This window comes from Vitis riparia, chromosome 17 (genome assembly GCF_004353265.1).
Source record: "Vitis riparia cultivar Riparia Gloire de Montpellier isolate 1030 chromosome 17, EGFV_Vit.rip_1.0, whole genome shotgun sequence".
Lineage (NCBI taxonomy): Eukaryota > Viridiplantae > Streptophyta > Magnoliopsida > Vitales > Vitaceae > Vitis > Vitis riparia.
In genome coordinates, this window is record NC_048447.1 from 16893982 (window position 1) to 16921616 (window position 27635).

Genomic DNA, 27635 nt, shown 5'->3' on the forward strand with positions numbered 1-27635 from the left:
TTTCAAACATTAGTACAGATTCTTGTTACACCCACTAAATTGCTTTTGGCTTAAAAAAAAAATTCATTTTAAATAATGCCTAGGTTTATTTGATTTGGACATCCTTCAATGTACATGATAAATTATGTGATATCCCATATTGGATAAGGGAGACACTATAAGTATGAACTTTTCTTAATCTTATAGACGCATTTTAAAGTTGTGATGACCCATTTGGACCAAGAATGGACGTGTTATATAAGTATGAACTTTTTTTAATTTTGTAAATGTGTTTTAAAACTATGAGGATCCTTTGGACTTAGAGCGGATAATATCTATATGATTGAGTGTGAGTTATTACAAAATGGTATTAGAACCTATTCTTGATTGACGGTTTATTTGACCCTATGAGAGGTGTCTATTTGTTTCGCTCCAATCCCATGAGACACAACGACTATATTGTTTATGCATGAAAGGGTATTTGTGATATCTCACATCGAATAGGGAAGAAAGTTCCTAATACTATATAAGTATAAACTTTTTTTAACCATATAAATGCATTTTAAAGCTTTTGGACTTAAAATGAATAATATCTACATAATTGGGTGCGAGTTGTTACAAGTGAAGTTTTTTTTACTAGGTTCAAGAATTTAATTTTAGAAAAATGGTTTCAGCATACAAACTGGACAAATGAGTGGAATTTGGGTGAAAAGGCAAGAAGTTGCCAAAATGTGAATATAGATTCAAGGCTTCAAGCCATGCCCAGGTGAACTGAATTGAATTGAATGAATTAGAATGATAATTAGTTTCATAAAACAGTGGTAATTTTTGTGGTTCAGTGTCCTCCAAAGTGATGATCCCCACTGTAAATGAATTTGAGCCTCATAGCCAATCTCATTTGAATATGTGCAACCCTACACATGAATGCATGCTTCTCCCTTGAAACTTCAAAGCAAACCCACTCTCTCAAATGATTGCTGAATTTTGGCTATTTCTATGTTGTTTCTCTTGCTTTCCACTCCTTATTCCTTGCCGGCCAGGTTCGAGACTCCATTGGTAAATCCAATCCATATATTTGCTTAATCTTATTGGCACTAACGACAATGTCTCCCACACACAAAAGCAAAACATCATGACTTCCCAAGGGTCGTCAATACTCTTCATTTTCTCTTTGTCCAAACAATGAAGAATGGACAAGCACAACGCCCATCAACCGCAAATCCAAAGATCTTGAACCTCTTCGATCTCATGTGCTTTTTTCTCTTCTTCGGCTCAGGTTTAGCCATTGGACTAACAGTTAGTTTCTACCTTCAAGATTTCTCCTTCAACATACAACTCAAACAATTCTCTATCCCAATTCCAACCACGAATAGAACTGAAAAATCTAGTCGAATTGGATTGAAAGAGTACTTGAAGCCCCCTAATGTTATACATGACATGAAAGATGCGGAGTTGCTATGGAGAGCTTCAATGGTGCCTCGGGTCGGAGAGTTCCCCTTCAAGCGTGTCCCCAAGATTGCATTCTTGTTTTTGACGAGAGGGCCATTGCCATTAGCTCCTCTTTGGGAGATGTTCTTCAGAGGGCATGAGGGGCTGTATTCAATTTATGTGCATTCACATCCATCTTTCAATGGAACAGTGCCTAAAAGCTGTGTGTTTTATGGCCGGAGTATCCCCAGTCAGGTCAGTTTCTTCTTTTTTACATTTTTTTTTGATGGAGCAAATATGGACATGAATTTTACTACTACTGGGTTAATCCTATATATATATTTTTAATAAATTGCTTAAAAGAATAAATTACTTTTTAATTGATATAAATTCAAAACTTGAATGGATTAAATGAGTAGCTAAGAAAAGAAGTTCAATAGCAGCTAATCGACTTGAAACACTTGAATATAAAAGGAGAGACTGAAACTTTTCCCTCATTAGACTCAATTTTTTTGTATTTTTTGTTCGAAAGTTGATTTATTCAACTATGAATAGGGGCTTTTTATCGAGCATGTGTGACCCAATTATCACTTACATAAATAGAAATGAAACATTTATAAAAAATAAAAATAAAAATAAAAATAAACATGAAAATGATATAGATATTTTAACAATAGTTTTTAACAAATATTATTTAAAAATGAGTCATTTACAAAATTAAGGTAGTGATTTCTAAGTTTTATTTAAGAATTTAAAATAAGTAACAAGAAAATTCATGATTCAAATAATTAAAAAATAACAATCATTGAAACATATTTTTATAATTTATTTTTTATCATTCTCTCTTTTTCTTGGATGGTATGTAATAAGATGGACCTTTTAAAGTAGTCTTTAAAATTTAATAAAGTTTGACTAAATTAAAAATTGTATTTTGGGTTGGTAAAATTTGACATGACTTCTCAAGATAATTTGAATTCAACATTTTTTATAAGTTTGAGTTGAAAATAATTATGTTCGGATCATATTCGTGTTGATTTGTATAACCTATTGAATAAATATGTTATTTTTGAGTTAATTTGTATAATATGAATTTAAATTGGATTGACTTATTTAATAATTGCATTGATTAATTTGATTATAATCTATAAATTATTTTACTTATATTTGATTAATTTAAGATTTGATATTGAATAGATAAATCTATTGAATCATAAATATGTCTGGTGAAGAGGTTGATTATATTGATTCAAAACTTGACTATATTATTCTATGAGTTATATGTATCGTGTCGTGTTATTTATTTAAAAATTATATCGTATCTGAGTTAATTCTTTTAATCCGATTATTACTCGTATCATTTTTGAGTTAATCTATTTAGTTGAGTATTTGACTTTTGAAACAATATGAAAACCACCCACCAATACGGCTCGGTTGTATTGCCTTATGAACTATATAAAAAGAGCTACATGATTCAAAGCCCATCAAAAAGAGCTGGCCTGGGCCTTTGACAAGCCCTGCAAAACAGCCTGCTCCTGTTACAGGTGGGTCACTCTATTAGATTTTCGACATTGCAATTTTGTATATGAATTTAATTAATCTTCAAAATCATTGAGTGAATAACTCATCACCCTCGTAATTAATTTTTAAAATTATTACATGTACAACTTATTATCACTTATAATAATTATTTGATATGTCTTTGAATGATGTAGGAAGTGCAGTGGGGAAACTTCAGCATGCTCGAAGCGGAGCGCCGTCTATTAGCCAATGCACTACTCGACATCTCCAACCACCGCTTTGTCCTCCTCTCTGAGTCATGCATTCCCCTATTCAACTTCTCCACCATCTACTCTTACTTAATGGCCTCCACAAAATCCTTCATAGAGGCCTATGATTTACCAGGGCCCGTGGGGCGTGCGCGTTACGACCATCGAATGAAGCCTATAGTCACTATTGGGCAATGGCGAAAGGGGTCCCAGTGGTTCGAGATGGACCGTGGCCTAGCCATTGAGGTGATATCTGATCGGAAATATTTTGCAGTGTTCCGAGAATGTTGCGAGGCCTCGTGTTATGCAGACGAGCACTACTTGCCTACACTTGTGAGTATCGAATTTTGGAGGAGGAATGCGAATAGGAGCTTGACATGGGTTGATTGGTCCAATGGCGGTGCCCACCCAGCTGGGTTTTGGAGAAGAGATGTGACCGTCGAATTCTTACAGAGCTTGAGGACTGAAAGTCATTGCCAGTACAATGGGAACAACGCCGATATTTGCTTCTTGTTCGCAAGGAAATTCTTGCCTGACACTCTGAATAGGCTTTTGAGGGTTGCTCCTAAGCTCATGAAATTCAATTGATCCATGTAACGCTTCTTTTCCACCTTTTCTTTTCTTTTTTTCATTTTTTTGGAAAAGCAAGTATCTATCTCATTTTTTATTTGTTAAAAATTGATTTTTGTTTTAAGAATTGGAATCAGCAGTTGTTTTATATATATTTTAAAAAAGGAAATATAAAATAAGAAAGAAAACTTAAAAATTATTAATTAAAAACTATATTTATAAGACTGTTACGACTTATCTTTATTCTTTCTTGGCAAATAACCTAACTTGAACTCAATTTTTATTTTATTTCCCATGAATGAGTTCCATGGGTGCCAGGAACATTAGATGAAGTTGGGTCAATGGCCGACTATCTTGCGAGTTGTATTGATGCCATTTGGATAATCAATAGTCAAAGTTGAAGTAATGAATAGAAGTTTAATTAGGTAATAAATAATTTTCTTATAATTTTAAATATTGAAGTCTTTCTTCCACCACCATTTTGTCAATTTTTTTTGCAGCAGACTTTGATGGAATACATTTGAATTAAATAGCTATCCAGATCATATATTTGCAAATAATATTAAACAATATGCTATAAAACTTTATTATTCTTTTAAAAGTGGTATTACTTGAAGTTACAGTTTCAGCTATAAAATTTGAGAGTTTGGTGATGCACTTGGACAAGTTCCTTATTTTTAGAAAGTTGCTCATTATATTGAAAGATGCATTTACAAAAAAAAAAAAAAAATTTATTTTTATTTTGAATAATTATTCAATCACCACATTCTATGTAGGGGTGATAAAATTTGATACGATTCATTAATATGACATGAATCTAATGCGCATTTTTTATGTTTGGATTAAGCATAAATTAGTTTGGGTCAAATTCTATGTCAGTTGTATGATCTGTTTAATAAATAAGTAATTTTTGGGTTAACCTACATAATACAAGTTTGACTTGAATTGACCCATTTAATAATCCTGTTATTAATCTAATATATTTTTAAACCATTTAACCCATATTTGATTTATTTTAAATTTGTTTATAAATAAATAGGTCAATTAGGTTATAAGCATGTTGGGTTAAAAACTTAAAACATTAATCATTTAGATATATATAATATTTAACTTAACTTGATTATTAAATAAGATGACTTAATTATTAAATGGATTAAATGAGTAACATAACGTGTTACCTATTTAATAATTAGGTAACATTTGAATTTATATTTTTGATACAATTATCATTTGTATGGGGTTAGAGTTGAGTTATATAGTAGAATACTTAGCTTTTGACCCGACATGAACATGATCCACAAACACAAATTGCCACTCCTAACTCTATGCATTTCCTTTTAATTTTATTTGTGAATTTGAATTGATCAGAAAGCTTGTATGATGTAAATCAATAGAATTTGATAAAAATTAACAAAAAAAAACATATAATTACCAAATTGAATATAAAAGAAAAAAGTAAGGCAACATGAAATTAAGATTTATTTTTTTATTTAAAAAATAATAAAAGAAAAATTAATATTTGAAGATGTTAGCCCAAGGGTTCTCCTAATCGGGTTTTGATGATAACAAACCATGGTTAAGTAACTAATTGGTTTAATGTTTAAGAATCTCAGGTATAAACTCGAAAATTCATCAAAAGACCAAATGGATACAAGATCGAGACGCTTGGAAGATTTGAGATCATAGGAAATGTATATAAGATGATAGCATGAGTGCATTTAGGATGTTCATACCTTTTCATGCATCTTAGAAAACTCGGTTTATTCTTTAAAACGTGATTTTCTTTAAAACCCGAGTTTCATCAAATATACCTTAGGCAAATTGATTCAAAATTGACATATTAACTCACCTAAAGACCTTGCCTAAGTGTTATAAAAGAAAGGAATCAAAAAATAGGTTTTTCGGGGCTAAAAATGCTCAACTGGTCGAGGCTAAAGCCAACCGGTTGACCGGCTGAGGTCGACCGGTCGAGGAAGGTTAAAAACCTTTTCTCTCTCCCAGTAGCCTTCTCTTCCTGGTCGAGGTGATTCCTTTACCGGTCGAGGACCGATCGAGGTCCGATTGAGGCAACGGTAACCTGTTATGCATTAAATGCTCTAACGGCTAGTGAACCGGTCGACCCCTAGCTCGACCGGACGAGGTTGCCTTTTGTTTTTTTTGACTCCCAAGCTTAGAAACCTATAAATTGAGAGTTTCACTTCATTTATTGAGAAGAGAACAATTGCATTCAAAGCCTACCTACCTGTTCTTGATCAAAAAGCTCTCATTTCTTTCTTAGTGCATTAAACCATCATTTGCATATTCTTAATGCACTCTTGTAAATCATCCTAGCTTCCTCTTGTACTTGAGCCATCCTTAAGCTAGGTTGAGAGTTTCATCTTTGTGTAAACTGAGTATGAAAGCCTTCAAGTGGTTCAAATCTTGAAGAGATTGTGTAAGAGCCCATTGGAGCCGGAATCTAAGTGTAAGAAGATTGAAAGCTTGATAGAAGCTTCAAGTTAGTGGAACCCTCACTCGGTTAGGAGATTAAGGAGAGTGGACATAGACAAGGGAGTGCCGAACCACTATAAACCCGAGTTTGAATTCTCTAACTTTATCTCTTTCCTTTATTTATTTTGTGCTTTTATTATTATGTGGAAAAAGATTTTGAAAAACCCAATTCACCCTCCCTTTTGGGTATTTTTCTTAATTATTCATAACCTTTGTTTTATCAAAAGAGAATTGAACTTACATTTATGATGATTATTGAATTTCTAACTACAATTTCATTCATTGTGTTGAAAAAGATTGAATATGAAACCACACTTTGAGCAATAACATATATAAAAAATGTATGCGAAAAAATAAATTGGAAAAAGAAAGAATGGAAGGTAAGAATTGTCAAAATGATAAGTTTGAATATTTTAATTTATTTTTGTTTGTTTATTTTATTTTATTTTTTTGGTTTTTCTATTTTTTTTTTCTATTATTAGTCTTAATTTGATTTTATTTATGTTGTTCATAATAATTAGTATATTTTTTTTTTGTTAAAATTTGATACAAAAATATCAAGGGTAAAAAAAATGAGATGGTGTATAGTAATGTGAAGTTATTATTATTTAAATAGTAATGAGGTGGAACCATTTTTATGAATATGTAACCATTTATAAGAGGAAAAAGATTGCTTTACCTCTTTTCAAATGGTTAGGGTGCAATAATATCACTTTTTAGCTTTGAAGATATGTTACTCAAATGATGATTTGTACAACAAATTTGTATGAAGTGATATCAAATATCATAAAAGGTTTAATCTATTTTATTTGACATTAGTTAATTTTTAAATGAGATGATCAAAATTTGATTTAACAAGAGATATTAGAGTTATAGGTCATGGGTTTAAGTCAAGTAATAATTCGACTCTTAAGCCTCATGATGAATCATTTAAATCATAATTTTAAAAATAAACCCTGATGATATGATTTTAAATGCTTCTGGAATAATCCAACACAAATATTAGAAAAAACATTACTTAATACTAGTTTTAAACAATTTCAAGCAAAGCACAAACTAACTTTCATGTGATGAGATCATAAAGCCTGTGATTTTAGTTTTAGTAATTGATGAGAATAATAGCCATTAATTCAAAACTTTCAATATAATTAGGATATTATGTTGCATTGGGTACATAGAAAAATAAATAACAGTAGAAACAAGAATAATCATGTGTAAGTTTGACAAACTGTATTATGAAAGTTTTCCAAGCCATGAATAGAATTATTTGACATGGTATGGGTGGCATCATTTCTTGACTATATATATATATATATATATATATATGGCTTCTTCAAGCCCACAATAATTAATCCACCTGTACATATCCCTCCCAAAAACATTCTTCTCTAGAAATCGACATTCTTCATCTTTCCTTACTCCAAACGATGAAGAACGGAAAAGAAGAAAGCCCAGCACCCTCAAGTGCCAAGATCTTCAACACCCCAACACCCCTCTTTAATCTAATGTCCTATTTTCTTTTCTTTGGCTTGGGTTTAGCCATTGGACTAATCATTAGTTTCTCCCTCAACATACAACTCAAACAATTCTTTGTCCCGACTCCTGATCAAACTACATCACCTCTTCCAATTCCCACAGCAAATGAAACCAAGAAAATTAACCGAATTGGGTTGAAAGAGTACTTGAAGCCTCCTAAGGTTGCACACGATATGGCAGATGAGGAGTTGCTATGGAGAGCTTCAATGGTGCCTCGGCTTGGAGGGTTCCCTTTCAAGCGTGTCCCCAAGGTTGCATTCTTGTTTTTGACGAGAGGGCCATTGCCGTTGGCTCCATTTTGGGAGTTGTTCTTTAAAGGGCATGAAGGGCGCTATTCCATTTACGTGCATTCTCATCCATCCTTCAATGCAACTCTAGTCCCACAAAGCTCTGTGTTCCATGGCCGGAGAATCCCCAGTAAGGTTAGTCCTTTTGGCAATAGATATTTACTCCATTTTAACATATAGCCTTACATTAATTTGCCTGTCATTTGGCATGTATCTCCTGACTTGACCTTGATCAATTCTTGATTGCTTAAAAGCCCAGACTTCTATATTGTAAGGTATTTTAGAAAGTCCTTGGCAGGCGTCCAAACACTGTTGGACAAAATGCTTTGGGGAAAAGCTGTCCAGATGAAACCTAGAGACCCATTTCATTTGACTTAAACTTCAGCCAATTGTATTGTGACAAAATGGGATTTGATCAAAGAGCAACATTAGTTGTCAAGAAGTCATGATAAAAAACCCAAAAGGTTGTTTGGATTGGCAAAAGCCTGTTGGATTTTCATAAGTTATCAATTTAATGCCAAGACATTCCATAAGTTAGAAGAGATAGGAATTGGGAACTGTGTAGAGAATTTTGTGGGGAGAGTTGGAAAAGTTTGCTTTTGGATCATGAAGCAATGTTGTTTCGTCCATTACTTGGATTCTACTCCTTTTGCGACCAAAAGAAAATTCTGTCCATCACCACACCCAGAACCCACCTTTTCACACCCCACAGCTAACCCACTACTCTAAATTCCTTTCTTCCCTCTGCTCCATCCCTCTCGCAACATTGGAGGATTGGAATCAATATTCAAAAGTAAGAGAAAAATGCATTTTGAAAGAATAGAAAGTCGAAATGAAAAATTCATTCCATTTCCTATTATTATCGCATTTGAATTACTTACTAAAATCAGAATAAAAACAAAAAAATTATCAATATTTTTATCATCTCCTCACGCATTTCAAGCATTCTTATATCCATTTGAAGCAAATACCTTCAAGTATAGTAATTGTTTGAAAAGATTTGTGTAACCTCTTTGCATAAGCTTTACCCAAAAGGGTTATACCTCCTCCAACTTCAATTTCTTTTATTGGGCTGAGACTGCCAGCCATATTAAATGCCATGTGGGCTTTTACAAGCCCAGGAAGACTGTCCATTACAAAATGGGTTTTTTTTGGTGGGCTTAGTCCAGTTAACGCCATATCGTTTGATATTTGTATAAACAATGTAGGAGGTACAATGGGGAAAGTTCAACATGGTGGAAGCCGAGCGCCGCCTATTGGCCAATGCACTCCTCGACATCTCAAACCAACGTTTCGTTCTCCTCTCTGAGTCATGCATTCCTCTGTACAACTTCTCCACCATCTATTCTTACCTAATGGGCTCCAAAAAATCCTTCGTGGAGTCCTATGACTTACCAGGACCCGTGGGTCGTGGCCGATACAACCCACGAATGAAGCCGCTCATCAAAATGGAGCAATGGCGAAAAGGGTCTCAATGGTTCGAGATGGACCGTGGCCTAGCCATCCAGGTTATATCTGACCGGAAATATTTTCCGGTGTTCCAAAAATTCTGCACGCCTCCATGTTACGCAGACGAGCACTACTTGCCCACACTGGTGAGTGTGAAATTCTGGAGGAGGAACTCAAACAGGAGCCTGACATGGGTTGATTGGTCCCATGGTGGTGCCCACCCAGCTAGGTTTTGGAGAGTAGCTGTGACCGTTGATTTCTTAAAAAAGCTGAGGAATGGGAGCCATTGCCATTACAATGGAAAAAGTAGTAACACCTGCTTCTTGTTCGCAAGGAAGTTCTTACCTAACGCTTTAGATAGGCTGCTGAGGTTCGGCCCTAAGCTCATGAAATTCAATTGACCCATGTCACGCCTCCTTCTCTTCTTCCTTTCCCTTTTCTTAGATTTGATTTTTGGATCAGTTTAACAAATAGAGGAAATAGATTGGTTTTTACTTTTTAGAAAGCAATTTGAGAAATAAAAGTCATATTCTTTTGTAATAAGTGGGGGTATGAAAGAAATGCCCTACCTATGTTGTATGCTCATTTATTTGTCTAGTTAATAATTTTGAGATGTGGGTTTGCTATTTTTCTGTACCACCTCATCAATATTTTCTTTTCTGGTCAAATAGTTGTTAGATATATATTCAATGAAAATGACCAAATCCGTTTTTAATATCAAGAAAACACAAGTTTGACCAATTTTCAAGCTTTCACCAAACTCCATGGTTAAAATCCTTGACTATGGTAATATAATTATTATTAGATTAATAATATGTATCCTAATCAATAAGGCCAGAATTAGTTAACCACCACACAAAATAATTGTAAAATATTAGTCAACAATTGTACAAAAAATTTAAATTAAGAGAATAATTCGAGATTAAAATAAGGGAAAGTAAAAACTTGATTTTTTCTTTTGACGGTTGACTGTTTAATAAAAGTTATTTCGTTTTACTTGTATTTTATCATTTTTCATGAACTTTGAGATCTAATTTGGTAATAAAAAAATTGAAAAATTTATTTGATAATGAGAAAATTGTTTTTTATTTTTTGCTTTTAAAAATAAAAAATATAATATTTTCACCAAATATTTTTTAATTATTTTATTTATTTTTTGAAAATAGTTTTAAAAAATAATTATACAAATATGTAAAATAATTAAAAATAAAATACTAAATATAAAAAATAGTTTTAAAATATATTTAAAAACATTAAAAATATGTTAAACATATTTTAAATTTTCAAATAAGTTTTTATTTTATAAAACTGTCCTACATAAATTTTTTTCAAAAATTGTTCTTCGGAACTGTTTTAAAACCGGTTACCGAATGGGCCTCATTTTTTCCTCTCTTTTCATAGGATTATTCTTCAAATTCCTAACTTTAGATATGTATTTGCCCCAAACGAAATCCTTGATGAGATCAGCCCCGCAGCTTGGGCAAGGGATAAGCAGGAATCAATTCCATCGCTGTTCCAAAGCATGGTCAATTGACCGAATTTTCAAAGGTTTCAATGTCAAGTTGAGAATGGTGGAGATATTTTACAAAAAATAAAAAATAAAAAATAAAAAATCACAAATTAGAAATATATTTCTTTTGTCCATTTTGGATTAAGGGTTTACCAGGGTGGTTTTCATAATATTTTTTTTGGTAACAACACATAAAAATTACTTGTATAAAGAATGAGTCGTGGCTCATGTTTGAAGATTGACGTAGTATTTTATATTATAAAAGTATAATTTTTAAAAGAATTATCTATCAAGTATTTATTTATAAATCATTGTGAATATTTCTATCCCACTTCCTAATTGCACCCTAAATGAACTTTACTACCTTTTACAAAATATAATATATATTTTGAATACGATTAAAAACATTTTGGGATCGATTAGCCACCAATTAAGCAACCGATCTTCCTTAGCTGAACTTTTGATTTAGAAGAGGAAATGATAGAACAACTGGCTAGAATTTGGTTAGCAAGCCCTTGCAGTGATGACAAATTTGGATTCAAAGCACAACTTCAACTGCAAATAAGATAGTTCAACTACAAGCATAGATGGTTTTCTAAATGTGTATAAGCTACAAGGAGTTCATAGACATGTTTTGTTCATATAAGAAGCAATAAATTTTTAGTGAACCAGGCACGAAGGAAAGCCAAATGAAGGGATCAGAGACAAGTTATAACTACTAAGAACATATTCCATAAAGATAATTTATAGATACAAAGCTAAATACACTCAAAATTTTACATATGGAATGCTAGGGAGTCTGAAAACTAAATACTTCACACACTCAAAAGTACATTATATCATGCGGAAGCTGGTCCTACTTCCTAATCCTAGTATATGTATAGAGAGCCTGGTAAAAATCAGAAAGGGTTTGATCAGGATTTTTTGGGGCGAAAATCTCCAACATGCACTACCCCTCTTGGCAGCTTTGTTCCTGGATTGCAGTCCACCATATCCCTGGTGGGGAAGCACTGAGATCCATGGTTTCCTCTCATGTGCAGACGAGGTGCCTTCCTCTTCTGCTCTAGCATAGCTTCTAGGAGTTCGAATGCTTCTTTGCCTATTTTCTGAATATCACCATGAGGTGCCATTCTCACACAAGAAACACTTAAGGGCTTTGTATGCTACGACTGAGATGGTTAATACCAATGCTGGTTATGGTCCTCTTTATACTTGAGTCTAGTCCTTCATCCATTGATCATTTCATATCTACTTTTCAAGGTTCTTGCATATCTAGACTTGCTTTATATACATCATCCTATATTCGATACCAACAATAATGCACTCTGAAATAGATGGATTAAGGATCTCCTCTAGATTCTGTCTAATCTGATCAGATAGGATGCCTCTGGCTCCACTTCTCACCAGGAAGTTGTGGAAAGAGCAGTTGCCTCTCGAACTTGTATGACCAACATTTGAAAATATTTCATAACGTTTTTTTTTTTTTTTTTTAATTTTTATTCTTGAGTAACAACGAGAGAAAAATAGCAAACAATAAATTTTTATTTATTTATTTATTTATAAGAATCTAATTATTATTTTTTTTTTGGAAAAATAAGTTTTGACTTACTAATTAAAAAAAATATGAAAGACCCAAATTTTATATATAATTTTATCTTTATCTATTTAAAAATATTTTAAAATACATAATTTTTTTTTTTCATAAATTAGATAATTATTTCCTTAAATATTTTTTTATTCAATAATATTAAATAAAATTATCAAAAAAATAAAATAAAATTTATCATCTTAATTTGATAAAAGTATCTTACAAATAAATATATTATAATTTTTTTTATTATATAATATAAAATAAAAATTGAGAAAATAAATGCTAATCTTAAAAGAGAAAAACACCTAAGAGAGGGAGAATTGGGTTTTAAAAAAAATCTTTTTTAAACACAATAAATTTAAGTACAAGAGAAGTAAATATAAAGAGATAGAGTTAGAGAAATCAAATTCAGATTTTATAGTGGTTCAACACTTCCTTGCCTACGTCTACTCTTCTCAAGCTCCTAACCAAGTGAGGGTTCCACTAACTTGAAATTTCAACTAAGCTTTTAAACCTTTACACTTGGATTTTGACTCCAATGAACTCTTACATAATCTCTTCAAGTTTTAACTTACTTGAAGATTTTAACACTCAATTAACAGGTATGAATCTCTTAACCTAGCTCAACAAAGGTTTAAATACAACTCAAGGCTAGGATGAATCACAAAGGTGCACTAAAGGATATGCAAATGAAGATTTAATGCACCAAGAAAGGAATGAGAGCTTTTAGGGCAAGAATTAGAGGGTAGACAAATAAATGCATGTGTTGTCTTACTCATAAATGAAGTGAAACTCTATATTTATAGGTTTTTAACACCAGGAGCTAAGAAAATAAAAAAACGGCCTCAACCGGTCGAGTTGGGGGTTGATCGGTTCACTAGTCGTTGGAACATTTAATACTTGGCAGGTGACCGTTACTCTCGATTCGATCGAACCTCGACCGAAGGTTGACCTGGAAAACAAATTCCTCGACTTGGAAGGAAAGACTACTGGAAGAGAGAGAGAGTGTGTTTTCTGCATTTCTCAACCGGACTTCAACTAAGAAGAGGGAACCGATTGACTGGTTGAACCGATTGGCCAGTGCCTCGACCGGTTCACCATTTTTGGCTTGAAAACCTATTTTTTTATTTTTTATTTTATATTATTTTCTCTTCTAACACTTAGGTAAGATCTTTAGGTAAATTAATATGCCAATTTTGAAGTGATTTGCCTAAGGTTCATTTGATAAAACTCGGGTTTTGATGGAAATGTAACTTTAAATAATAAACTAAGTTTTTCAAAAAATGCATGAATGTGTAAATCCTAAGTGCACCCATGCATTCATCTTACATATGATTCCTATGATTAAAGGTCTTAATCTTGCATCCATTAGGTTTTTTGATGAATTTTCAAATTAATACCTGAAATTCTTTATGATTCAAACCAATTAGTAACTTAATCATGGTTTGTTATCATCAAAACCTGATTAGGAGAACCCTTGGGCTAGCACAAATCATTATGAAAAAAATCTTCAAGTGACAAATAAAATCTTTCTAATTTCCTAATTTTTAATGGTTTTATATTTTGTATTATATAAATGCACTCATATTCTCATTTTTTTTTTATAGCAAAATTGAATAAAAATTTTATTAGTTGACACTAACAATAAAATAAAAATTTTAAAAATTAGAAATACAATTAAAGCTAAAATACTTAAAAATTAAATACAGTGAAAACCAAAAAACTTAAAAAATAAAAAATAAAATATTGATTGAAAGTTAATATTTTATTTTTATATTTTTAGTTTTAATTATATTTTTAATTTTAAAAATTTCTTATCTTATTGATCTCAAATAAATTCTCAAGGTAAAAAAAAGAGTCAATTATTGTTATTAACTCAATAAGTAAAAATATACATGTATTTGATTGGAGCCAAAATATGTGCTCTAATGGCACATATTTGATATGATTTGTACACTAAAAGACATTCAAATCACCCCACTTGACCTAAATCAATGCTAAGGCTCTAACCATGAGTTTAATTTGTACTTTGGAGACTTATCTCATGTTCAAGGGAAGAAAATGGTGCAGGTTGAATCACTTTAGATTTTGAAAGATCAAGAAAGGGTTAAATGAGGAAATAAGTGAGTCAAGACTCATGAACCATGATGAAAGGTAAGATGAGGATATCATGAGTTTGAAAGATAAGAAATGACCATTATGGAGTAAGAAAGAAGGTAAGAAAACATAAAAAATGAGGCATGAAGCAAGATTCGACTATATGGAAATTTAGAACTAAAAAATCTGATGATAATATATACTTTGAATTTAAGGACAAATTTAGAGCAATTATCGGAGTCCATTTTATACATACTATATATCGTTTCCAAGGCTGGAAAGTCAAGAGTCCAAGGCTTCAAACATTGTATAAATTGGAGCTGAAATGAAGAAGTTATGACCACTTGAAGACAACTGCACCAAGTTGAAGGGTCATTTCGAAATGATTTCGATATCCAACTTATGAATTCGAAATTCACTTCGAAATGACACCAATTTCAAATTCACCATTGCCACTTTGATGTTTTGCCTCTTCTACCTCGGGAATTGCATTTAGGGTATTCCATTAGCCATAAGTGGACCCCACACAACTAGAAATCACCATTTAATTATTATTTTAATCATTTTAGGAAATTATTTTGAAATAAATGGTCAATGAGAGTGTGCCACATGTTAGGTAATTGATGATATTAAACAAACTCTCTTAATTGATGATATAATAATGTAATTGATGATATTATACAAGAACTTTGGTTTGTTTTCTTTATTAAATATGTTGTTTTAAGTTCTTTTGATTCAATTTATGGATTTTTACCCTATTATGGATTGTGAATGTGACATCATCCCCATGAAAGGCTAAGAGCCAACTTTGGGCTTGAAACATGAAAACCTAAGGGATAGGGAACCTATAAGGACAATGGGTAAATTATTATAACAATGAGATTAATTATTGGTTATGTGACAATTTATCAATTTTTTTATTCTATCATTGTGAGTTAGTTTAGGGAATGATACGATAGGTTATTACCCGATACTAGTGATTTTTGGTAATTCTTGATTATTAGTTATCTTCGTCTTCCCTATTGTTATTTGCCCCAAAACAAAGCTATAAGGAATAGGAATGGTTAAAAAGCCAAATCTTAAACTAGTAATCAATCTCATTCATTTGATGGTTTTAGGAATCTGTTTTAAAAAGGTAAAATTAGGTTTCATATGCAATTTTGAATTATAAAACTCAACTTGATCGCGAGTAGCCAAGAATCCCAAATCCCTAAGATCATATTACTCAAAAGACCCTTGTTTTCTCTAAATTCTATACCCTAGGTTGGATTGTGGAAAATCTCAAACTTGAATAAATTGAATTTAAAATCAATATTCATTTTGTTATTAATTTAATTTCTTTTACTTAGTTTCACATTATTCACATATTGATTTTCACTTTAGGATTTAAACAAAAACAATTCATTTATTTTAGTATTGATAATTTCCATAAGTCAGTCTTTAAAGACGATACCCAAAGTACTACAAAAGCCGTAGTGATTCTTTCTCTAATTTTTCTTGACTAAAGTTGCTACGTAAAAAAGCTAAATATTTTGGTACAAGAAAGAAGTTTAATCAGTATTTTAAAATATTATTAAATGAATGAAGATAAAATTAATTTATAAAATTTGAGGTTTTTTTATTTTTTATTTATTTTTAATATTGCTTTAACTATGTTCAAAGATAATGGAAAGCTATAATAAAAATAAATTTTAAGGAATTTTGATTTAAGGTCAAAATTTCATATTCCACACATCTAGAAATTTAATTTCTATTTCCAATTCTAAATGCCAAAAAATCAAACACATGGTGATGATCTAATCCAATGCATGTAACGATTCTAAATTAATTGATTACTACTATTGAATTTAATTTTATGTGCTGTTGGATGGTAATCATGGAACAAGGTTTGTCATCCAACCATGAGTCTAGGATTGTGGGTGGCCCCAGCTGCCTACTTTTATGCCGATTGTTACATATAGAAAAACCATAAAAGCGTTACGCGCTGCCTGCTTTTATAAAGCAAATAAATCTTTGGTGGGTGTGAACCTATTTGTTCCAATAAAATATGGATGCCGTGTTCTCGATGAGACATCCTAACCTTAATTTCTTAAATGTATATGTATTTGTCATAAATTGTTCCTTTGTCCCAAGTTACACTTCAATAAACGACTAAAATCATTAGATAGAGTTCATGACATTATTAGAATGGCCCATTTCCACTTACATTATTATAGTGCCAAATAGGATGACAATCACAGCAACATAAAATAAAGGTAGCTAGACCCATCACCTCTCCTTGATCATAACGAGAACCTTGTTGGATGGTAGCGTGTGTGCATGAAGGCATGATGGGTGTGTCTGGGCCCTCTTGGCCATAAATAAATAGGACAAGAATTCAGAGGGCTTACGCGTCTGAATAACGCGTCGGCCTTGGCTAGAGAAATTGGGACCCGGAAACAGTGTAAAGTGGGAAGTGCTTAATTGTGGTAGTTAGCCTTTGGCCCCGCAAGCGTTACTTCCCAAAGTTGTGGGCGCTTCTTCCTCAAGCTCAGCTTTTGATTTGTCAAATGTCGCCACGCGTAGATTCAAGGAAGGGCGTATGTGTTGCAGGTGACAATATAAAGAAAGGGTAGTTGAGCCTATTTTAACATCAATCAATAACAAGTTAACTGCATCTATGTATTGTCTTGGACACGTGATTTTCATATCGTTTTCCTGTGCTCCATTTTCAATAATGAAAATATTGTTTACTAAATATGTTTCTTAAGTCTTGACTTAATCATGATTTGGAATGCACTGTAAATTAATAGTAACTAAACAAGAACTTAAAAATGCTGAATAAGATGAAACAACCTCCAGCGTTTACAATAATTATTGGTAATGGTTATTTGAAGACAGCATCATGGGTGGAATACATTTAGTGATTGAGAAGCACTAGTAAATTCCTTGGAATCATTCCAACTACTACTTGTAAATTTCCTTCCTACTTTAAAGGAAGGTGCAGCACCATCAGCAATGTGGATTAACCATCTTTAAAGAACTCATCAAGAATAGATCTTGGCCAATAGCCAGTTTAATTCATGGGTTATATCTTTCTTGATTTGGAAGCCAATCAATTAGATAATTGTTTTTTTTTTGGCAGGCATTATGATGTGATTCTCTTTAATGGGATTGCTAATGTGGAATTTTGCAACACTAAGAAGCATATTCTCCAATATAGAAAAGATGTTTGACACGAGCCATACGGCCATTTGCTTTTGGTACTTTCTCTGCAAGTAACGACTTGACCAAATAGAATAATCAGACCATTTTATATACAGTAGAGGAAACCGTGTGACCGATGCTGATACATTGTTGTGTGCCCTACTGAATTTAAAGCAGATTACGGAAGGATCTAAGGGTTCGCATTGATTGATGATTCCCCTTTAAATGCATCTCAGCCGTCTGATTTCCGCGGAGGGTGGGTTGACTTGTAGTTTGACGTCGAAGTCGTTATGTCATTCTTGTCCACATGCCTCTGCTACCCAGATGTTTCCTTCCTCATTCGGTGAAGCTTCTTTTTATGGTTAATTTTTGCAGTAATAATAAAATTTTATACCTATGAATGGCTTTATATAAATAGGCGAAAAGGTCTGGCTTTCTAATCCCTGCTTCAACTCTTTCAATCTGGTGACTCCATTTGTCTTTCAAGCAGGATTAATGGCAGCTAAACGGTTTCACGAAGAATCGGGTTCTGACCCAGATCAACCTGACGAAAAGCGGATCAGGGGGAGGCCTTCTCTGATGTCGTATGTGTTAGAATTCTATCCAATATCATGCTTGTTCATTTTTTTTATCAATGTAAACTCAAACCCCATGGTTTTTGTGGTGCAGTAAGGTCTATTTGATTAATGATTCTTACTTTGCAATGATTTTTCTCCCTTGACAGAGTATTTGGAGAAGTTCTTACGGGGAATTTCGTGGAGAACTTCTGCACGACCTTGGAGCCAATGCTCAGAAAAGTGGTATATATGATTCTTCATCAATCATATTTAATGATTTTACTTCTTCATTACGAAATCTGTTAAAACTAACATAAATAAAAGAAACTTGTTTGATTTATTTGTCTATTTCTTTTTTGTATTCTCAGGTGGTTGAAGAGGTGGAGAAGGGAATTCGCAAGTGCCGCTTCACCAAGTCTCCTTCTTTTCGAATCCAAGCACCAGAACCATCAACCATGCGGCTGACTTTCACTAAGAACCTTTCACTTCCTATATTCACGGGGACCAAGATTGTGAATGATGAAAACAAACCTCTTCAACTCATTATTGAGGACACAAGTGGTGATAATCAAAATATTCTGAGAGCTTTATCTCATACTCTCAAAGTAGATATAATTGTTCTCGACGGTGACTTTCCTGGAGGAGACCGTGAGAACTGGTCCACCGAAGAATTCGATAACAGTATCGTGAAGGAGAGGGTCGGAAAGCGCCCGTTGCTGGCCGGAGATGTGCATGTCACTATGAGGGATGGGGCTGCGGTGATCGGAGACATTGAGTTTACTGATAATTCGAGCTGGATTCGTAGCAGAAACTTCAGGCTTGGTGCAAGAGTTGTTCCTGATAGCTGCAAGGAATTTAGGATTCGTGAAGCCATTACAGAAGCCTTTGTGGTTAAAGACCACCGTGGAGAGTGTAAGGCTGAATTTCTTTTAATTTTAGTACTTTTCATAATGGATAATCTAGTTAAGATCCAGTAATGATCTCTAAATTCCGACTGTGCTAGTTCGGGTGCTTTGATCTGGCCAAGGATTTCATGCTTTTATTGATTATAGTACTTTAGTTGTCTGATTAATTAGTTTCCTTTTGTTTAATGTGGGCTGATGATAGAAAATCTTATCACCTTCAATCATATATTACAAAACAATAAGACAAATCTAGGTTATGAGTCAAACCTATATATCGATAAAACCAACCCAAGCCCCACTATGCTAATGTTTTTATAGGGGGCAAATATATTTGGACAATATTCTAGGTTTTGTTTCTATCATTAATTTGCTTTAAGGCAACGAGGATAATTCACTTCTGATGAAAATGAAAAATGATGTTTTAATATTGTGGTAGGTAAGATTCCAGTTCGGAAAAGCGACCAGTCTAAGTTTTAAATTCTCTTGTTCTAGGAAAAAGCATAAGAGAACGACTCTTCTGAACTGGCAATTTTTTTTTGGCTCTCCTAGTGGACAATTGAGCAGATTGATTTGGGGTGGACCTGCAGGTACACTAAGGTCCCATGTCTTTGATTAAATGAACCCATTGCACTTGAATGTAATGGGACCAGACCAGGGGTTTCTCTCGTCATTCAGAAAAAGTTTTTTTCCCTTGTCCTCCCAACCTGCATATATTACTTACAGTCAACAAATAGCTTTACTTGGCTTATATATGGTACTTGTAATAAGTTTCTCCTTAACAAAAAGGCTCCAGCTTCATTCTTTTTTTCTTAGTACTTCACTAAATGCATGCTTTGTTCTCGAGCTTATAACAATTCAATTTCTCAAACGAACTATCTGGTAATTATGCTTTTTCCTCTTCATTCAGTGTACAAGAAGCACTATCCACCAATGCTGGATGATGAAGTATGGCGTCTTGAGAAGATTGGAAAAGATGGGGCTTTTCACAAGAAGCTAGCCTCGATAAACGTCAACAGTGTGCAAGACTTCTTGAAGCTGTCAATCGTTGATCCAGCCAAACTAAAAAATGCATGTTTCCTCTCTCTGATCATGTTCCGATATTAGTGTTGTTATGAAAGAATTAACTGGCTTTCTTACCAATATTTTCTGATTATTAATTTTTGCAACAGATATTAGGTGTTGGGATGTCAGACAGAATGTGGGAATCAACCATAAAGCATGCAAAAACATGCATGATAGGAAACAAACTGTATATTTACCGTGGATCCCATTTCACCATGACCTTGAATCCTATATGTATGGTTGTTAAGGTTAAGATTAATGGGCAGACATATGCTACTCCTCAAGAACTATCCCCTATTAGGGTATGAATTTCACATAATTTCTTGTTCAATCTTTATGCTCAATATCAATTCTAGTATCCTTTCATTTAAATTTCCTTTTTTTTTTTTTCGAATATTAATTGTTTGTTTTCATTTGCAGACCTATCTCGAGGAGTTGGTTCGACAAGCATACGCGAATTGGGATTCCTTAGAAGTTGTTGACGGAGTCCTGAACGAGACTGCTCTCCTAACTCAAGGTATTTGATACGTCAATAATTTCTTGACAATTAATTCCTATATATTGCAACATGTACATGCTCAAAACAAAGGCAAGTCAACTCATGACTATTTGATTAGCTTGAATCAGCCATCTCTCAATTTCAATCATCAATTGGGTCTGCTGCTTCAGTTGAACTTTTTCTTGAGTCAGTAACTTAAAACAGATTTATTGATTAAATTACCCTATTTTAATCAGACTACTGATTATGAACTCTTATTATTTACAATATTTTTTCCCCTTAAAATCTGAGGACTGTTTAGTTCTCAAGGAAGGGAAAAAGAAAAAAGAAACAAAGGAAAAAAACACAAATTTACATGCTTAGACCCAATAAAATTCTCTCTTTTTTTTGTTTTATTTTCTTCATCTTCCTATTTTTTAGAACAGCTTTTTGCCATGGTCATTATTTCAAGGTTCAAACATGTATAACCCTAGCGCCCTAGTCTTTTTCTCCATCTTTGGTTGACACCTTGATGGTGATCAACTTCTGTTCCTGTTTTCTTTGCAGTTAAATTATGTCATGGCCATCAAACCACTGGCTGATCTTGGTGTAGCCTTTCGGATTAGATACTACATGCATCTAGTCTCATATTTAGGACCTCAAATAGGGAGTTCCAATAGCCATTTTGTGTCTGTTACCAATATAGAGAACTAACATATGCTTGAAAAATTACAGGTGAGCAGATAGTGGAGCAATATCCCAATCATGAGGTGACCATGGCAATACCATTTCAGCAACTTGGGAACCCAGCTGATACAAGTATGGGGGTGGGGTACACAGATGTAGGATGTAGCCATTGGCAGATGAATCCTTCATACCATGGCATACCATTTGATCATAGCAGCGTCCACTGTTACATCACACGCTCATCATCAGAAGGGGATGGAACATCTTCTTCAGGGGCGCCTTTTCCAAATGGAAGTTGATGGAATATCATTATCCAACAATCTTGGAGTTAATGAATGTCGTCTGGGGCAGAATCCTCTCGTTGCTGCCCAGGGTGAAATCTTGTGGTGGCTTTGGTACTGAGATGTGATTTAAATGCTGTCCTTGTAAATGGTAAAAGAGAAGCAAAGCTAGGAAAATAATAGAAAAAGGAGTATTGTGAATTTTGTTCGACTGTTCCACAAATTTCATATGAATACATTCCGCCAATTTTCTCTTTCAACATCATAGAGTAACCTTATCAAATAAATGGTCTTGTAATGGTCCTCGTTATTTTTCTTATCATTGACATACTAATTAATTTGTTTTCAATTCATGTCAAATAAAATAGAAAATTTCCTTTTTTGAGAAAAAGGTGAATAGATGATATATTATTTTTGGTAAGGTATGTCGATATTTCGTATGATATTTCATTGTTAGGTAGACAAAGACATTATTAATTTCATAAATGAATATCTACTTAAGGTTTGTTTGGATGCATGCATTTCCTATTTTTTATTTTTAATATTAGAAAATAGTATGAACTTTTATATATATAAAAACAGAACTTCTCTCATACTCATATCCTATACAACAAAGCATACAGAGATTAACTATTTGGAAAAATGTAGCTACCAGTCTGGTGATCACAAGCTTTTTTCATTATTGATACCCTAATAACATCCTCACCTTAGCACTCCCAAGTTGGCCTATAGATGGCCCCCTTATCCGGTTTGAGGGGGACCCCAACTTCAAATCACATGACAACTTGAAGGGTCATTGTTAAGGACATGAAGCATATGGCACCAGCCGCCCGCAGGTTTAGATGATGGCCAATGGCATAGGCGGCTAGCAGTATATTTAGACATCGGCCAATTTGGCTTAATTAAATTAGCTCAGAAATAACCACCTTAATAGACCAGAAAAACATTAACAAAAAGCAATAAAATCACCAAATGACAAGTTACTAGCCTCCAAGAGTAGTACAATTAAATAAATTTGACATTCCAATCTCAAGTTAAATGAATCAAATCAACTATACCTAAAAGATGACTAAACAAAATAGACTGAAACAAAAACTCCTCTCACATCATCCTCTGGCCAGATATAAGAATTTTGATCAAGACTTCGATTTTTAAGGCAATGATCAGGGCTTCCAATTGGAGGTGAAATAGGGTTTAGGATTTGAATGATGAGTTGATTGCTTAGGGGTTTAGGGCTTCAAGGGATGAATCAAGGATAGTTGGAACATGTTTTCTAATGCATTTAGAGGGTTGGAGTGATTATTTTAATCCAAAAAATTTATATTTGTACAAGATTTTTAAGCTTTCATTTCCTAGTTGCGTTCAGGGATAAATTTTATAGAAAAAATCATTATAATATTTCAAAATAACGAAGAAAGTCTAGGGGATACAAATATTTAAAATATAGCACGAAAAACTTGAAAACAAAGGGACCTTGGACAAAGACGGTTCTTACATGTTCCTTAAATTAAGATCTTTAAGAGGATTATTAGATCAAATTTACTTTTTGGATCGATATAGTTACCTCTTGAATACATGTCAGCCATTTGACTACCAAATATAGCTCGTGAGCTCACCAACCCACCAGTCAGAAAGAAAGAGAGAATTTTGACCTTTTAGAGTATATGGACGTGAAGTCATTGCATCATTCTATGGTCAGCGTGTATACCTCCTTCGAAGGTGATTCCTCATTGATTCCAAGAAGCTTCTCTTCCATACATTTTCTAATATAAAAGGCCAAAGCTCGGATCATCTCCAACTCTCTCCTTCTCTAGCTATTTCTCTATTGGTTTGCTTATATACAGCTGATTCTCTGAGTTTAATTTCTTGAAAGATGGCAGCTAAACGGCTTTTTGATGAAATGGAACCTGACCCGGATCAACGGAGGATCGGCAGATCGATTAGAACTAGGCCGTTTTTTGCTTCGTATGTGTTATAATTTAATCCAATAAATGTTTTCATTTTCCTCTCTATCTTTGTTTTGTGCGATCAATTTGTAGACCTTGAGGCACTCTTCGGCATGCTTTTTTTGTCCTTGTGTAAAGCTGAAAGAATTGATTTGTGATATTGCAGTACTGGCTATGTGAATTGACTCTTACTAACTTGCAGTGATTCTCTCTCTTGATGAACAGTATAATTGGAGAGGCATTTAGGGGGAATTCATGGCAGAACATCTGTACGGCCTTGGAACCAATGCTTAGAAGAGTGGTATAACATATATCAAAAGCCCAAAACCCTAAAACCCCCTATTATAATTAAGTGAATTTTTATTATGGTAATACCAACATATATGTCATGTATCTTATTGATTGAATTGCTCCTAAATTTTTCGTTCCTATACTTTCAGGTGAATGAAGAGGTGGAACGTGGGTTAGTACGTGGTGCTCGCTCTTTGACTTGGTCTCCATCCTTGAGAATCCATGGGCCAGAACCATCAAACTTGCAGCTGATTTTCAGTAAAAATCTGTCGCTTCCTATATTCACTGGGGCCAAGATTAGAGATGCTGAAAACAACCCACTCCTACTCTGTATAGTGGACAAAAGTGGCGATGAAGCAGTTCAAACAACTCTTCCATATCCAATCCAACTGGACATCGTAGTTCTTGATGGAGACTTTCCTCACGGGGAGCTCACTAACAGTACCTGGTCCATGGAAGAATTTAATAACAGTATTGTGAAGGAGAGAACCGGGAAGCGACCACTGCTTGTTGGAGATGTGCTTGTCACCATGAGGGATGGGTTTGCAGTGGTAGGAGATATTGAGTTTACCGATAACTCGCACTGGATTCGTGGGAGGAAGTTCAGACTTGGTGCAAGAGTTGTTCCGGGCAGCTGCCATGGTGTTAGGATACTTGAAGCCTTTACAGAACCCTTTGCTGTTAGAGATCACCGTGGGGAGTGTAAGTGTCTTTTAATTTTGTTACTTCTTGATCTCTGGAGAGCCTAAATTTCATGATATATATGCATAAATTTTCACATTACAGGTTCTGGTTCTTTGTTCTGGCCATTCACTTCATTAAATTCATTGTGAAAATTTTATTTTATTTATTCTAATTGTGGGGCTAGCGATAGTCTGATAGATGCTTGATCTTACCATCTTCAATACATTACAAAGACAAGAAGACAAAGGTCATACCCTATCTATTGATATGTATGGTACTGGAAATTAACCAGTGATGCAACCTAATGGTAATAGGATAATTCACTTGTGACAGACTGTCGCTTTAAGACCAGTTGTAACTTGTAGTCACCATTAATTTTTCTGTCTAGTGGTGTTTCTTTAACTCATATTTTAGAAAGCTATGGCAACTACTTCAAGAACGGAACTAGTCTAAACAACAAATTCTGTTATAGCCACAAATTAAAAGCAACCCCCATCCTCACTCCCTAAAAAACATGGTGAACCAGGACCACCAAGGGTAGGATCTCTGATTGCAGTTCAATGTAATGGGATCAAGGGCTCCAATATCATTCAGAAAGGCAATTTTCTTTTGTCCCCCCATGCCATATATCTTAATATATACCAGTTGGAAAAAACAAAACCTTCCACTGTTTGCTTAGGTTAGTTCTTGTTTATTAATGTCTGAGAAGGATGCCCTAGCATACGTAGGTTCCAGCTGTAATTGAGCCTTATCTATCTATCTACCTATATAAAAATCACACAATATAAACCTCACTACACATGATGTCATTTTTCTGTCAGAGGAATGACATTGGGGGTTAGGGCACACAATTACAATATTAAAAAAATACCTAACCTAGCCTAGTTAGATTATTGCAAGCATTAATCTCGTTATATTAAAGGTTGGGCATTTTTTTATTCGGGAGTTCGATTAGAATTTCAGTGCCCGTTATTTCATAAAATTAATGCTTTAACCTCAAACACCAAATACAGTGACATTTTCTTATAGATAGAGTAACCTTTCTTTTGGCTTTCTATATATACAAACAGTGTACAGAAAACACCATCCACCTATGCTGAATGACGATGTCTGGCGTTTAGAAAATATTAGTAAAGATGGAGCTTTCCACAAGAGGCTAGCCTCCAAGCATATTGACACGGTGCAAGAGTTCTTGAAGCTGTTCATTGTTGATCCAGCCAAACTTAGACGCGTATGCCCCCTCCTCCTGCTAAAATTCTTCAAATATTATCAGATGAGTTTTTCACAGAAAAGTAATTTTTGTTACTATTATATAATTCTGCAACAGATATTAGGTGCTGGGATGTCAGACAAGAAGTGGGAAGCGGTAATAACGCATGCAAGCACATGCTTAATGGGTAACAAAGTGCATATTTTCCATGGACCACACTATACTGTAACCTTGAATCCAATATGTCAGCTCGTCAGAGCTGTGATCAATGGGCAGATTTATGCTAATAATCAAGAACTATCCAGTATTAACCAGGTATTGGTTTCACTACATTTCTTACAGCTACTGTGCTGCATATATTAATTCTGTTATTATTCATTTATCACATTCATGGTGTTGGCATTTGCAGGCCTATGTAAAGAGTTTGGTTAGAGAAGCATATATAAATTGGAATTCTTTAGAAGAGGTTGATGAACTTTTGAGTGAGACTGCCCTACTAACACAAGGTATTTAATTCTATTTACAACTCATGTATATGCCACTATGTACAATTTAAAAACAAGGCAAGTCAACTCAGGGGGTAGTTGATTTGCTTGGCTCAGTAACTTCAATTGCTAACGTATGTGTGCTTGAAAAATTATAGGTGATCCACGGGAGCAGTGTTTCAATCACCATCAGACCATGGAAAGACCTTTTCAGCAACTTGGGTACCTCCCAGATAAAGCTACGGACATCATTTATTCAGATGTCGGGAGCAGCAATTGGCAAACAAATTCTACTTATCATGGCACATTGATTGATAGTGGCATCGGCTATTACATCATGGACTCAACGGTGGATGGTGATTTAGAACCTTCCAAGCATTTCCCATGTTGAAGTTGATGGAAGATTATGTCTTGACATCTGTTGAATATGAATGCATGAAGAATTCTGAGTCTCAGTTGCTGGACAAGGGTGAAATGTTGAGGCTTTGGGGCAGGGAGATATGCTTAATTCAAGCATATAGTTCCTAGTCATTCTGCCGGGCTTGTGCACTTATCTTTTCCATCTTTATAAAAAACAAAATCTATGGGCGCATGTACATTCTTTTGTCCATAAATAAATTTACATAAAGCAACTGGTGAGCTTAATCCATTTCAAAGGTTTTCAAATTTGGATGCAGGTGGTCCAGGTAAAAGTCAGTGTGATATTCAGATCACCTTGATGAGAGTATGGCTTGGATATGAATAGTCAGGGCCCATAAAAGTACATGAAGTAAACAAAGAAAAAGAAAAAGAAAAAGAAAAAGAAAAACCTTTAAATCTCTTTGGTCAATCTTGGCGTCCCATTCTATACTGGTTAATTTGAAGAGAAGGTTAAGTACAGGGTCATGACCAGAACAGTGGTTCCATTTTAGGATAACATTTATTATGTGACATGCCTGCCCTTTATATTATTGTTTGATATATTATTTTGCAAATACTAATCATTTTGTTGGGGGGAAAAATAGCACTCTTTCTGGCGATTAAGCGGTTAAAAGCTGAGTCTTGTGAATGTGTCAATAAATCAAATCCTTATCAATGAGCTGTTTTCCTTCACTTGCACTCCCAAGTCCCAACTTGGGCTATGGTCGACTCTGCTGTCGATTTCAATTAACTTGAAGGAC

The 27635-nt window shown here is 33.9% G+C and overlaps 4 protein-coding genes across 5 annotated transcripts; all 4 read left to right on the forward strand.

Annotated features, from left to right (window-relative positions):
• Nucleotides 1-1161: 1161 nt before the first annotated feature.
• Nucleotides 1162-3761, forward strand: LOC117904166 (glycosyltransferase BC10-like). Its single transcript, XM_034816679.1, has 2 exons — nt 1162-1662; nt 3120-3761. The coding sequence occupies exons 1-2, from the start codon at nt 1162-1164 to the stop codon at nt 3759-3761; spliced, it is 1143 nt and encodes a 380-aa protein (XP_034672570.1).
• A 3843-nt stretch (nt 3762-7604) lies between these two features.
• On the forward strand, nt 7605-9993 carry LOC117905055 (glycosyltransferase BC10-like). The gene is made up of 2 exons (XM_034817931.1): nt 7605-8191; nt 9265-9993. The coding sequence occupies exons 1-2, from the start codon at nt 7661-7663 to the stop codon at nt 9904-9906; spliced, it is 1173 nt and encodes a 390-aa protein (XP_034673822.1). The 5' UTR covers nt 7605-7660; the 3' UTR covers nt 9907-9993.
• Nucleotides 9994-18330: 8337 nt separating this feature from the next.
• On the forward strand, nt 18331-22121 carry LOC117934495 (protein SAR DEFICIENT 1-like). Of its 2 annotated transcripts, none has more exons than XM_034856203.1 (7): nt 18331-18479; nt 18614-18689; nt 18815-19358; nt 20259-20419; nt 20521-20715; nt 20834-20930; nt 21627-22121. In XM_034856203.1, the coding sequence occupies exons 1-7, from the start codon at nt 18385-18387 to the stop codon at nt 21875-21877; spliced, it is 1419 nt and encodes a 472-aa protein (XP_034712094.1). In that variant the 5' UTR covers nt 18331-18384; the 3' UTR covers nt 21878-22121. The 2 variants fall into 2 exon arrangements, with proteins under 2 accessions (XP_034712094.1, XP_034712095.1); XM_034856204.1 differs by having other exon boundaries at nt 18331-18473.
• Nucleotides 22122-23592: 1471 nt separating this feature from the next.
• LOC117904234 (protein SAR DEFICIENT 1-like) lies at nt 23593-27188 on the forward strand. The gene is made up of 7 exons (XM_034816749.1): nt 23593-23824; nt 24031-24106; nt 24246-24798; nt 25851-26011; nt 26108-26305; nt 26400-26496; nt 26634-27188. The coding sequence occupies exons 1-7, from the start codon at nt 23733-23735 to the stop codon at nt 26864-26866; spliced, it is 1410 nt and encodes a 469-aa protein (XP_034672640.1). The 5' UTR covers nt 23593-23732; the 3' UTR covers nt 26867-27188.
• Nucleotides 27189-27635: the final 447 nt, after the last annotated feature.

Coding starts and splice junctions, on each gene's coding strand:
- LOC117904234 (XM_034816749.1), top strand. CDS start 23,733: ATGGCAGCTAAACGGCTTTTTGATGAAATGGAACCTGACCCGGATCAA. Junction 24,107..24,245: donor AACCAATGCTTAGAAGAGTG/GTATAACATATA, acceptor CTATACTTTCAG/GTGAATGAAGAGGTGGAACG. Junction 26,012..26,107: donor ATCCAGCCAAACTTAGACGC/GTATGCCCCCTC, acceptor ATTCTGCAACAG/ATATTAGGTGCTGGGATGTC.
- LOC117905055 (XM_034817931.1), top strand. CDS start 7,661: ATGAAGAACGGAAAAGAAGAAAGCCCAGCACCCTCAAGTGCCAAGATC. Junction 8,192..9,264: donor GCCGGAGAATCCCCAGTAAG/GTTAGTCCTTTT, acceptor TAAACAATGTAG/GAGGTACAATGGGGAAAGTT.
- LOC117904166 (XM_034816679.1), top strand. CDS start 1,162: ATGAAGAATGGACAAGCACAACGCCCATCAACCGCAAATCCAAAGATC. Junction 1,663..3,119: donor GCCGGAGTATCCCCAGTCAG/GTCAGTTTCTTC, acceptor TGAATGATGTAG/GAAGTGCAGTGGGGAAACTT.
- LOC117934495 (XM_034856203.1), top strand. CDS start 18,385: ATGGCAGCTAAACGGTTTCACGAAGAATCGGGTTCTGACCCAGATCAA. Junction 18,480..18,613: donor CCTTCTCTGATGTCGTATGT/GTTAGAATTCTA, acceptor CTCCCTTGACAG/AGTATTTGGAGAAGTTCTTA. Junction 20,931..21,626: donor GACTGCTCTCCTAACTCAAG/GTATTTGATACG, acceptor GAAAAATTACAG/GTGAGCAGATAGTGGAGCAA.